At 52.0% G+C, this 12,171-nt stretch overlaps 1 protein-coding gene across 3 annotated transcripts in view; it reads left to right on the forward strand.

Annotated features, from left to right (window-relative positions):
• The window catches only part of PLXNA4 (plexin A4), a 426,671-nt gene that overhangs the window by 59,149 nt on the left and 355,351 nt on the right, over positions 1–12,171 (forward strand). For all 3 annotated transcript variants that reach the window (XM_035698601.2, XM_035698600.2, XM_025471690.3), the window contains exon 2: positions 5,146–6,414. In XM_035698601.2, the coding sequence (XP_035554494.1) occupies positions 5,230–6,414 (1,185 nt within the window). In that variant the 5' untranslated portion in view covers positions 5,146–5,229. The remainder of the gene's footprint in view (positions 1–5,145; positions 6,415–12,171) is intronic.

A 12,171-nucleotide genomic window follows, 5' to 3' on the forward strand; every position in this document is an offset into this window, starting at 1 on the left:
ACTCAGCAGAAAGCCAAAGGGGTCTGCTGGCAGCATTCCCTCTTCCTCAGGGAGGTCAGTCTTCAACTGATTGGATGGCCACCTTATAGGGGGGAGTCTGTTTCACCCCACTCCCACTGATTTCAATATTAATTTCATCTGGAAACATCTTCACAGAGATACCCAGAATAATGTTTTTCTGCATGTCTGAGCACCATAGCCCAGCCAAGGTGACATATAAAATTAACCATCTCAGCAACTCACAGTACGATACGCACTTACACCACACTGGAGCACACGTATATATGGCTGAAACCAAAGTGGTGCTAAATAGTGGTTATCCTTCCTAACTGTGACATAGCCTTGTTTTTCCCTTCTATTTTATTTCATTAAAAAGCATGTGTGACCCCCTCAATTGGTTTCTGGATTTGTGGTATGTCATAGAGATGGTCTTGTGAAACACCATCTGAGAATATATCTTCAGAATGTTCTATCATCCCATAGCAAAGGTCCTTCCGGCCTGACTTTGTCTTACCTCAGCCCAGACCTGTGCCTGTTCATGCCTCGGTTTCCTTATTTGTAGAGGAGGCATACTTACAAATATTTCTTTTACCTAACAGGGTTGTCGTGAACAATAAAATCAGAACGAGGCAATGTATATGAAACCGTTTTGTAAACTCTGAAGTAATTTCGTGAGGTAATTGCTATTTTAAACTAGTCTATAATAACTTTCTTGTCTACCACTCAGGAACCTGAGAGGATGGTGCTATTTCATGAAAATTAGTTGGAGCTCTTCAACACTACTTGCCACATAAAACAAAGACAGCCCCAATTTCTTTAATCAAAATGATGATCAGCTTCTAAAAATGAGTCTCATCTCCCCTGAGATCATTCAGCATTAAAATCTGATTTTAAAGAAGGGAAAAGGGGCGGTATGTCTGGGTTCGATTCAGAGCCTCTCAGTTCTCCAGCCTTCTGCGACTTGCCCACTCTGCTAGTTCAGCGAGGCCTTTGGGGCAATCTTGGGGTGATTCAGTCACATCATCTGCCTTTAAGAATCAGTGATGGGCTGAATGCCACCTCCAGCACTTTGTTTTAAAGCCATCTAACTGATGACCTGGGGAAGACATGGTGGGCAGGACCTAGAATTGGGAGCAGGGTTTCCTAGGTTGCATCCCCACTTATGAGGACAGAAGACAGATGTCCTGGAATGGAGCTGCCCTGGCAGGCCAGCCTGCAGAGACAGAGCAGCCTCAGGCAGCCCCGGGGGGCCAGAGGGCTGACCGCTCTGCCCTCTGCCTACTTGTGGGGCCGGAGCTGGGGGAGCATAGGCGCTTTGGTGGGGTTCCCCCTGCAGTGGTGCCCGGCAGGGTGTCTGGGGAGGCAAGCTGAAGCCCACACCCCTGCTTGTTCCTTTTTTCTAACATTTCTTTGTTACTTGTTTTCTAATCAGTCCTTCCGTGGAGTGTAAAATGCGAGGCTGGTTATTCCTATCACACGTTACTGTTTACTGTGGGTTCCCCCCTCTCGAGGTGCCACCATCCTTAGATGAGGATGATAAATGTTTGAGATGCATAACTGTGTCTCATTTCAGTATCTAGAAGATGGAAGAAGAGCCCTGGCACCTTTCTGCTCCGTAAATTCATAATTACAGGCTTCCTTGCCTCGCTTCTTGCAAACTGGGAAACTGTTGATTGGCGTGTGGGTCTGTGAGTGTGTACAGTAAGGTCGGGGTATGGCAGGCACACTTCCCCGGTCCCTGCCAGGTTCTGATACAGGGACTGCAGAAAGGTCCCTCCAGAGAGTTGGTGGCTGAGCCCTGACTGGCACCTGCCTGTTTGGAGTGAGGATCACCAGCCCTGCTGGAATTGGGTTCTTGGCAGCAGTGTTCTGAGAGCTGTGTTAGCCAGCAGCGCGTATGGCACCCAAAGAGCAAGCTCCTCCAGACAAAGGCCAGGGAGCAGGTGCTGAAGCGAGTTCAAACAAAGTTGGAAGACTAGGCTGCAGGTGATGGAAAGAGCACTGGACTGGGAGTCCAGAAGCCTGAGCTTAATGCCGCCCCACCTTCAACTCACCATGTGACCTTCTGCAAATCATTTAACTTCTCTGGATCACAGCATCCTTGTCTTTAAAATCAAGGATCGGAAACCTTTACGCTGAACTGCCTGTTTCAGATGAAAAACCTCTAGATTCTTCTCTGATATTTGGATTTGCACAGGCAGTTCAAGATGAGCCATCCCGCGAACTGAGATGGTGCCATCGGGTACCACCTTGTTATCATCATCCTAACCCTGTTCATCTCCTTTCAGTCTTGTCAACAAGAACAACTCTCACTTCATAAGTACTTAGGGCATGCCAGGCTGAAGGCCCTGTGCCAGGCGCTGTCCGTCGTGAACGCTCTTAGAGGTGGATGGTGGTGCCCACCTGCTGCATGTTACCTGCCAGGCTATGCCCTGTGGGTCCCAGGGGCTTGGCTTCCTCCTGCGGAGCTGGTGGGGAGGTGTTACCGGGAGATGCCCTGGGGCTTTTCTGCTTGAGGCCTTATGTGGATTAAAAGAGGCTTCCACGTGCTCTATATTCTGGACTCAGAACTGCGTGTTTCTAGAAGGACTCTAGGTTTTGCGGTTTGATACAAACCTGGGTTTCAACCTAAGCTCTGCCACTTATCAGCCCCTTGCCCTGGACAGAGTTACCGTCACCTCACTGGAGAAGCAGGTGAGAGCACTCTGACCCCAGCAGACAGCCGAGCTGAGCAGGCGAGGGGTGGGCGCGCAGGCCTAGGGACCGGCTGTGGCAAATGACGTGCCTCCTCGCTTCCCAGCCCTCTACTAATCAGATAACAGGCCTTGAGTCTCGGCTATATGTCGAGCATGGGCCTGGCACTTGGACTCACCAGTGAGCATGGCGGGTCCCCAGCCCACAGCCCTCAGCCCCAAACCCAAGTCCTCCTGCGGAGGCTACATCGATGGAAGCGTGCCCCCCCCCCACCCCGGGGGGGCCTGTGCTCTGTTCCTTCAAGCGCCTCTCCTCATTACCACAGGTGTATAGTCTCCACCTGGCAGCGATGTCCTGACAAGGCCCAGGGCTTCCCTTGAGCCCTGTCTCCTATCTCCAGACTCTCCCTGGCGTACCTGCCATTTGATAGGCTTCTGCTACGCTGACCCCTCCCCGAGGAGACCTTCCAGCTCTGCGGGTCCTCCCTTGGTTCTCGGCCAGGCCCTAATGCCACCCACCGCTTTCTCCCTCACCCCGAGCTAGGAGTCAGTGTTCCTCAAGGGACCTGCTGAGCATTCTATGATCTGTCATGCAGCATTTTGCTGTCTGCATAAGTTAGGTTCTGGTGGCACCTACCCGACCTGACCTCAGGTTCTTTGAGGGCCCAATCAGCCTGGCTGTGCTGGGACCCCGCGGCATTCTGCACATGCCGTGTACGCCCTGTGCCAGTATCGGTCACCTGGGGGAGTGAATGAAGGCCCTGGGTTGGCAGGACTGTCCTGGGCCGTGGCTACACAGCCAGGGCTCCTCTTATGTGCATTTGAGCAGGCCTGGGGTTTCTGTCAGGGTTTCAGCTGACAACATCAAGTCTTGGCTTTCTTCTTTTCTTCTGTCTTCATGGAAACTTGCAACTCTCCCCGTGGGGGCTCTCTTGCTCTACCTCTTCCCACCACCCTGTTATTGAGGATTTGGGGGGTGAACACGACAAGTTTCACAAAGCTGAGATGCCCCCAAATTGGATGTGGGCCATTCCTGCCCCGATTTCTCTCAAATAGGAAGGAATATGACACCGTCCTCTAGAGTAGAAATGAAGGAGACTGTTAGGACCGAGAGCTATTTTGTTCCATGGGGAGTTATTTATTTATTTATTTATTTATTTATTTATTTATTTATTTATTTACTGGACCACTTCTCAAACTATTTGTTCTCTCCCTTTAATGAAAACCTCTCAGAGGAGGCCCCAATAGGGGAGGCAGCCAGGATCTGCCTCATTAAAATGACATCAGGGCTCAGAGCCGGGCAGCATACCCCGAGGACTGGTTGCTGCTGTGGTGCAAGAGATCCAGGATGTGGTTTTTACATTTTGGCCTCATACACCATTTGGCAGTGGGGAGGCTCAAAGGAGAAGCGTAGGTGTCAACCCAGAGGGCTGGGGTGTCACCGACAGCCCCCGAGGAAGGGTTGTTTGCACTCTGTGCTGTGCATAGACAGTAACTGGTATACAGCCTCCCCTGTGCCCGGCTGGGGTAGACCGAGATGGATGCAGTTAAGGAGAACCCACTGTAGACCTGCACTCTTGGGTTTGAATCTACTTCTACCACTTGTAGCTATGCAGGCTGTAAACCTTCCCTAAGCTCTGCAGTGGGGACAGCTACCCCAATTCAGAGGACTACGAGTCAGGGTCCCAGCAGGAGACAGCACACAAAAATCTGGTTATTTGTGCAAAGGGTGATATAGGAACCCTTCACAAAGGTGTGGCTCCGACAGAGGCAGAGCAGTATTTGGGAGTAGGAACGGTGAGGCCCTGTTACCTCCTCTAGGACCAACTGGGGGTAGGCAGGAGGTGGTTCACAGAACCTGGAGACAAGTCCACTGGGACCTGTGGGTGAGGGTGGGAGCCAGAGCATGCAGCCCACCTCCATCCTCCTGTCCCGTCCCCTTCCTGCCAGCCTTCCGCTCATGTTCCCAACTGGCTGCACATAACCAGGCCCCAGGGTCAGCAACCCACAGATATGCAGTCCATACAGCTCAGCCTCCTGGGCACAGAGAAGGGCAGAGAGTGGGTCTAGAGGGGCAGGTGGAAGAGAGCCAACACTGAAGGGTTTGTGAGTTGAAATGAGACAGTCTATGGAAGGTGCTGGACGGTGACTCTTACAAAGCCAGGCATTGGGTGGCCATGTCTGTTCCTCCTCCTCCTCCTCCTCCTCATTGCTATTGTTATCATTACCATTATTGTTATTGTTGAGGTCGCCCTCCTGGCACTGCTGCCACCCAGCCCTGCCTGTCCCCCCACACACATGGGGGCAGAGTCCCTTGGTCTTTGGCTTCTCCAGTGTAGTTCTGTGTCCTGGCATGTGCAGAGGGCTTTCGGGGTCCAGTGGCCTAAGCTGTGAGGTGAAACTAAGCCATTATCCTTGTTGTCCAATATCACATCTTTGCTTTCCCCCACAGGGAGCCTTTCCACCTGAGTCCTGGCCCTCCGAGGGGACTCCTGTGCCGAGTGCTACCACGCTGCAAGGAGGACCTGTTTCTGAAATGAAAGCCATGCCTTGGAACTGGACTTGCTTTCTCTCCCATCTCCTGATGGTAGGGATGGGCTCCTCCACTCTGCTCCCCCGGCAGCCAGCCCCGCTGTCACAGAAGCGGTCCTTTGTCACATTCCGTGGGGAGCCAGCTGAGGGTTTCAACCACCTGGTGGTGGACGAGAGGACAGGGCACATTTACTTGGGGGCCGTCAACCGGATCTACAAGCTTTCCAGTGACCTGAAGGTCTTGGTGACCCACCAGACGGGGCCGGACGAGGACAACCCCAAGTGTTACCCTCCCCGAATCGTCCAGACGTGCAACGAGCCCCTGACCACCACCAACAATGTCAACAAGATGCTCCTGATAGACTATAAGGAGAACAGGCTCATTGCCTGTGGGAGCCTGTATCAAGGCATCTGCAAGCTGCTCAGGCTGGAGGACCTCTTCAAGCTGGGGGAGCCTTTTCACAAGAAGGAGCACTACCTGTCGGGAGTCAACGAGAGCGGCTCTGTCTTTGGAGTGATCGTCTCCTACAGCAACCTGGACGACAAGCTCTTCATTGCCACAGCCGTGGATGGCAAACCGGAGTACTTCCCTACCATCTCCAGCCGGAGGCTGACCAAGAACTCCGAGGCAGATGGCATGTTCGCTTATGTCTTTCATGATGAGTTTGTGGCCTCAATGATTAAAATCCCTTCGGACACCTTCACCGTCATCCCCGACTTTGATATCTACTATGTCTATGGCTTCAGCAGTGGCAATTTTGTCTACTTTTTGACCCTTCAGCCTGAGATGGTGTCTCCACCAGGCTCGACCACAAAGGAGCAGGTCTATACATCCAAACTCGTGAGGCTTTGCAAGGAGGACACTGCCTTCAACTCCTATGTGGAGGTGCCCATTGGCTGTGAGCGCAGTGGGGTGGAGTACCGCCTGTTGCAGGCCGCCTACCTGTCCAAAGCCGGGGCTGTGCTCGCCCAGACCCTTGGAGTCCGTCCAGAGGATGACCTCCTCTTCACTGTCTTCTCCAAGGGCCAGAAGCGGAAAATGAAATCCCTGGATGAGTCGGCCCTGTGCATCTTCATCTTGAAGCAGATCAATGATCGCATTAAGGAGCGGCTGCAGTCCTGCTATCGGGGGGAGGGTACGCTGGACCTAGCCTGGCTCAAGGTGAAGGACATTCCCTGCAGCAGTGCGGTGAGTCAGGGGGAGGGCCTGTGGGCTGGGGTGGCGGGGTGTGGCAGGGGGACTCTGGCCTGTGGCTTCCATGGGATGTGAGTCACCCATCCCATTTTGCACGTGAGACAAGTACCTCCGTCCCTGGGTCTCACCGGACTCAGATCACCACAAGCTCCAATGTGCTATGGCTATGACACTGAGCTTATCAGAGCTGGAGGTATTGCTGAAAGGCAGATTTCTTAACTGAGCACTTTTCTCAGTTCCATACTGGCTCATGGTTATAGGAGGGCATGCTAGGAATGAGTGGGAATTATGTTTTATAGGTGTCACATGTACCGGGCATTGTTAAGGCTAGATTACCGTGTGCTCTGCACAAGACATGTCCCCATCCTTCGTACTGACCATGCCTGCAAATCACTTTCCTGGGAGCTAAAATAAAACCATTACTAGAATGAGCTAGTCAGTCTACATTTGGGATAGATCTAGAACTTCAGGGACATTGTGTTTTTAATTTCTTGAGTATCTTTAGGAAAGGGCAAAATGAGAGCAGAAGTAGGGTGGGAGTCCAGTGAGCATAGAGGCGAAAGCAGAGCTTGCTCAGAAGCCTGCATATAGTAAGCATCTTCCGTGTGTACTGTTCCATGGAAGAGATATGCCCAGCAACCTTGGAACAGTAGTGGGTGACCGAAGCGCTGGAGGAAACCGAAAAAGGTGAGAATGAAGGGTTGGTTTAGGAGGCCTTCCAGGGCCTTGCTGGGAGGTCACAGGTGCAACAGGGGACATAGCCTCCTGCCTCTCCCAGCTGAACTCACTTGTAACCTGGCTTGCTGTGGCTGGACTTCTATTCATTTTTAAAATGATTCCAGTAGCTTAGAAGGCTCCGTTCTGAGCATTTTCTATGTCCTGTGTCCATGTGCTTCCCCTTCTTATCATTCACTTAAAAGATCATGACCCTGGTTTGAGAAAAATCCATCCTGTAATCTTAACGTAGAGAGAAGAAAGGAAAATTCACATACAAGTAGAAGTATGTGATTCTTGATGGCCAGTCCAACTTTGGTGGAATTCCATAGTACGAAACTGTATTTTGATTGGCTTTAAAAGTCCAAGTTTCCCTTCATGAAGTATGGCCACTTGCCAAGCACATTTCAGGGGGCGCTGCACCCAGGCAGCCTGTGAGGAGGCCATTCCTGCGGGCGCTGGAGAGATGGAGAGGAAGGGAGGGTTTATCTTTGGTATTCTAACCTTTAGGCTCAGGCTGTTCTCAGTGGTGAGTTTTCCAGGTGCCTGGGCTGAAACTAAAAGAGGCCGTTTCTTGGAGGTACTGAGAAGCCAAGAGTCCCCTAGTGTCACAGAGGAAATGGGAGAGGCACCATTGGCTGGAGAGGGTGGAGGGGACTCCACCGTACCTGCCGAACCCTAGCGGGTGACGTATCTTTGGGAGCCTTTGGTTTGGGGCAATGACTGATCCACTCAGTAGAGTTGAGGGGAGAGGTTTATGAACTGGGGGGCCATGGATTTCTCCCAAATGCAGGCTATGAAGCACGGGTCAGGGGCTGTGTTGGGTGTATGTATACTACACATCCAAGCATAGCTCCCTGGGGGGGGATGATGGTAGGAAGCTGGCATGGGGAAGGCCCTTGGAGACCCTCTGGTCTCAACCTTCAAGTTGAATGAATTGCCCAAGGTCACATATTTTGGAAAACAAAGTCAGACGCAGCACTTGAGGGAAATTTCCCTGGCCTTTTGAAGAAGGAAATCCCACTTGCACACACTCATGCACACACATACACACCCCATACCTACACGTGCACGTGTGCACACATGCAGTCAATGCCCCTACCAGCTTGCACATGTACGCACACACCCTATGTTCAGAAATGCAAGTTTACACAGTGTGCTTGTGAAACAGCTAGTTCTTTTGAGATCAGAGGGGTTGGCTATTTTTTCCTGTTAGATGCTTTTCTGTAGAAAACTTGCTCAAATTCTGTCTTTTCGGGTGAGGCTTTTGGGAGTAGAATCAGCCACCGGGATCAGCCTGGCTGCCTATGGGCAGGTGTTTGTCCCGCCCTTGCCCCCTGCCACAATACAAAAAGCAAAGTTCATGAGGGAAGTCTGCAGAGCTGCGGGTCCTAAGACCGCATGGTGGCCTTGGAGAGAACAGAGGGACGACAGCTTTGCAAGGCAGGCTAATGCCAGGGCTGGGAGTCATGGAGGCAGATAACAAGCTTTTGATTTTTCTGTGGGCTTTAATTAGCCCTTTCAAGTTAGAGGCAAGTTCAGGGCTGAGAGCAGAAAGGAGGAGGCCAGAAACTCCACACCGGGCTGGGCTGTCTCCCCAGCCAGTGTAAAAGGCCATGCCAGCTTGTAATGTCAAGTATCGGTTTCCTTTGATTCGGCCGGCGCTTGGATTACTTTGCTCCGGTGCTCCGGTGCTCCGGCGCTCGGCTACAGTTCACTTGGCCCCAGCTCAGACCACACATGCTCCCCATGCCATCAGCCGGGCCGGAGTCCTGGGGCTCCCCAGGGAGGAGCCCTGCTGGGCGCACCGCTTGCAAACCCAGCTTCTCCTCCACCCATTCACATGGCTGCTGGGTTCCCTTCCGTTCTCCCTTCCTGCCTCGAGGCAAGGATCGGCAAGGTGAATCTAGAGTTCTCTCTTGCCTCTGAGTCCAAGATTCCCCGGAGGCCTGTGACGTGGGACAGAATCTCAGATGGATGGCCCGTGTCCTGGAGCGTGCCCTGTGTAACCACGGAAGGAGGGAAGCCTGGGCACAGGAGGTTGACTTTTAACATTCGTGTTTTGCAGGCTAGGTGTTCCCTCTGGGCTTTATCATAATTACGATGCAGGGAGTTTGAAAAGGTGTGACTAGTGGTTCATTTTTTTTTAAATTGAGATATAACTGATGCAGGGCATGGTCTCGGTTTCAGGTGTACAATGAATGTAATGATTCGATATTTGTATGTATTGCAAAGTGATCACCGCAGCAAGTCTGGTTAACCACACCAAGTTACAATTTTTTTTTCTTGTGATGAGAACTTTTAAGATCTTTCTCTTAGCAACCTTCAAGTATACGATACAGTCACCATGCCGTACATTACATCCCCAGGACTTAGTTATGTTATAGCTGCAAGTTTGTACTTCTTGACCAGTGATTTGCTTTTATTGTGTTCCTGTTGTCTTCATTCCCCAAGGCTAGAATGCTCATCCTGTGATATCCTTCAGGGTCTTCTGGCCTCTCCCATTTGTTGGGGTCCACATTCCTTCCCCTGAACTCGGGCCTCTGGAACTCAGACCAGGGAGCAGTGTGCGCTGTGAGGCCCCTCTCCCCCTCCCTAAATCCCAGCTGCCACTTTGCATATGCTCACGGAAGATGAGGCGGTGTGGGAAGGGAACATCTGTGTGACCTGGGCTGCCGTGCCACGGAGCATTCATGGAGGCACATGGTGAGCTGTAGCCTGGTGGCCAGACCAAGGGAGAGGTGTGGAACTCGGCCTGCAGGCTCCCAGAGAGCTCCCTGTAGCTTTAATGCCAGGTGAATCAGGGAAGGCTGGTGGAGCCCACCAGAAACAGAGGATGGCGGGCCGGAGTGGCCTCCTCCTGGGAATGTAAATGCGTCGCACACACAAATCTCTGAGTGGGTGTCGGGCAGGTGCGTAGAGGCTAGGAAAGCAGCCCTGGTATTTTCTGGTGCTTGTGGGAGATGGAAGTGACTTCCAACTTTGCCTTCTAGGCCATTCTTTTTCTAATCAGCCCTAATAGAAAGAGGTATCCAAGAACAAATGGCCTAGAGTCTGAAAAATGTTCTTTAGGTCTCAGGAGGGCATGGGCAGAAAGAGGGTCCTAGAGGCATCAGCCAGGGATCCCATTCTATTTTGAGATTCAAGGGACTAGGGACCAATCTGAGGCCCTTTGCTTACCCACATCTAGGAGGGTTAATGCTAACATGTAAGCTCTGTTTCTCCTGTTCAGCCCTCAGATGGTCTCTGTCTCTGGTTTCTTTTGAAAGCCGTTACCCAGCTCCCCAAACCGTCTGTATGCAGAGCACAAGATGATTGGCACGAGGAGCCCATTGCCTATGGCTTCTGTCATGTGCCATGGTCCTGAGCAGGCCAAGGTGACAGCTCCAGACTTTTCCTGGGAGCCCTGATACTCCTGACCTGGAGGGGGGCAGCCAGGCTGGAGAGCGTGCTATTGTGGGCCAAGGCTCTTGTGCTCTACATGGACCAAGTGGCCTGGCCCCCAGGGTCCCCAGGCATAGCTCTCCATGCCTCCTCAGCCTCCTGAGGTAACTCATGGAACACTATCCCTCCCACCTCCAAATGAATTAATGAATAAATGAAACAATTATCAGGCCCTGGCAATGTACGCCTTCCTAGTGGATGCCAAAATCATGAAATGACATCAGTGTCCGGGGGCTCAAGAGTCCAGGAGAGAGATGCACCCCAGCAGGTGATTTTGACCTGTGTGACGGGAACAACGGCTGTGGTCATGGGAAAGGTCATCTCTCACGCCACTAAATCTGTGTGAGTTTGGATCCAATTGAGAAGTGGACATGGGAGTCAGGGAGTGTCAGCTTTAGTGCTGATAAAGCTAGATGGGGCAAAAATCAAATTCTTAATCTTCCCCTCAATCCTTGAACTTCGAGTGACCTTGCAATACAAAACATAGGTGCTTGGGGGAGAAACTTTTATCCAGAATCATTGCCTGACACTGGTCAGGTGTCCGTAGTGGGAGTGGAGAGCGGTGACCTCCGAGCTGCCTGGCAATCCCATTGCAGGGCTTCGCATTGTGCCTAACAGTTTACAGAGGGGCTCATCACCTACTTTTCTTCTCAAAATGGTGCTGCAGGGTAAAGCAAAGGCAACATCATCTCCACTTGAGGAACTGGAGGAACAGAAAAGTCAAGTATGGCCCTCAAGGTCATAGGATTGGTAGACTAGAACCTACTCTGCATCCTAATTCTCAGCTCAGTGTTTCCCCAGTGTGCTCATTGGTGTGTTAGTGGCATCCGGTGTGGGACAGTCTATGGTGTGGGGGTTGTTGGGGCATTGCAGGGCATTGACAATCCTGGGACCCCCGTCACTGCAAGAACTAGAAAAGCCTCTCACATTTCTGGAAGTCTCTGGCTGAGGACCATTGCTAAACCATATATCCGACATGGGGCTTACCCGCCAGCCCTGCTCTATCATTCCACAAGGTTCACAGAGGTACAGGGACTGAGCTTTTGATTTTTAACCCCACCAAGCTTCTCTTCACGTCCGACAGGAGAACCCTCCTCACAGGTGCCCTTGCTTTGACTCTTGTATGCCTTGGTTTTACAGGCACTGAAGCCCTGGGAGGAGACAGGATCACCCCCCCACACACACACACAGCCCCCCACACACACCCCAGTCTTGGGCTGGCCTCCCATCCTGGCCTGGATGGGTTACTCAGGTTTGTCTGGCGCCTGGGATCCTGAAACTCCATAAGAGTGAGCATCCGGAATGGTCAGGCGGCCACCCCGGGCTCCGGGGGCTGGCTTCTGCTCGTCTGTTCAGAGTGTTTTCTTACTCCTGGCCAGCAGGAAGTGCAGCTCTGGCTAGATGGGGTGTATCCTGTTGTTCATGGCGCTAGGCAAGGTTTTTCTCTTGCCGCTCAGACCAGGAACTCCTCCTCTTGCAGGCCCCATGCCTCCTTCCTCAGCTCCACTACATGTCTCTGTCTCTCTGTCTCTCTGTCTCTGTCTCTGTCTCTCTCTCTCACACACACACACACACCAGGCCCACCAAACATGC

Source organism: Canis lupus, chromosome 14, assembly GCF_003254725.2.
Source record: "Canis lupus dingo isolate Sandy chromosome 14, ASM325472v2, whole genome shotgun sequence".
NCBI classification, from domain to species: domain Eukaryota; kingdom Metazoa; phylum Chordata; class Mammalia; order Carnivora; family Canidae; genus Canis; species Canis lupus.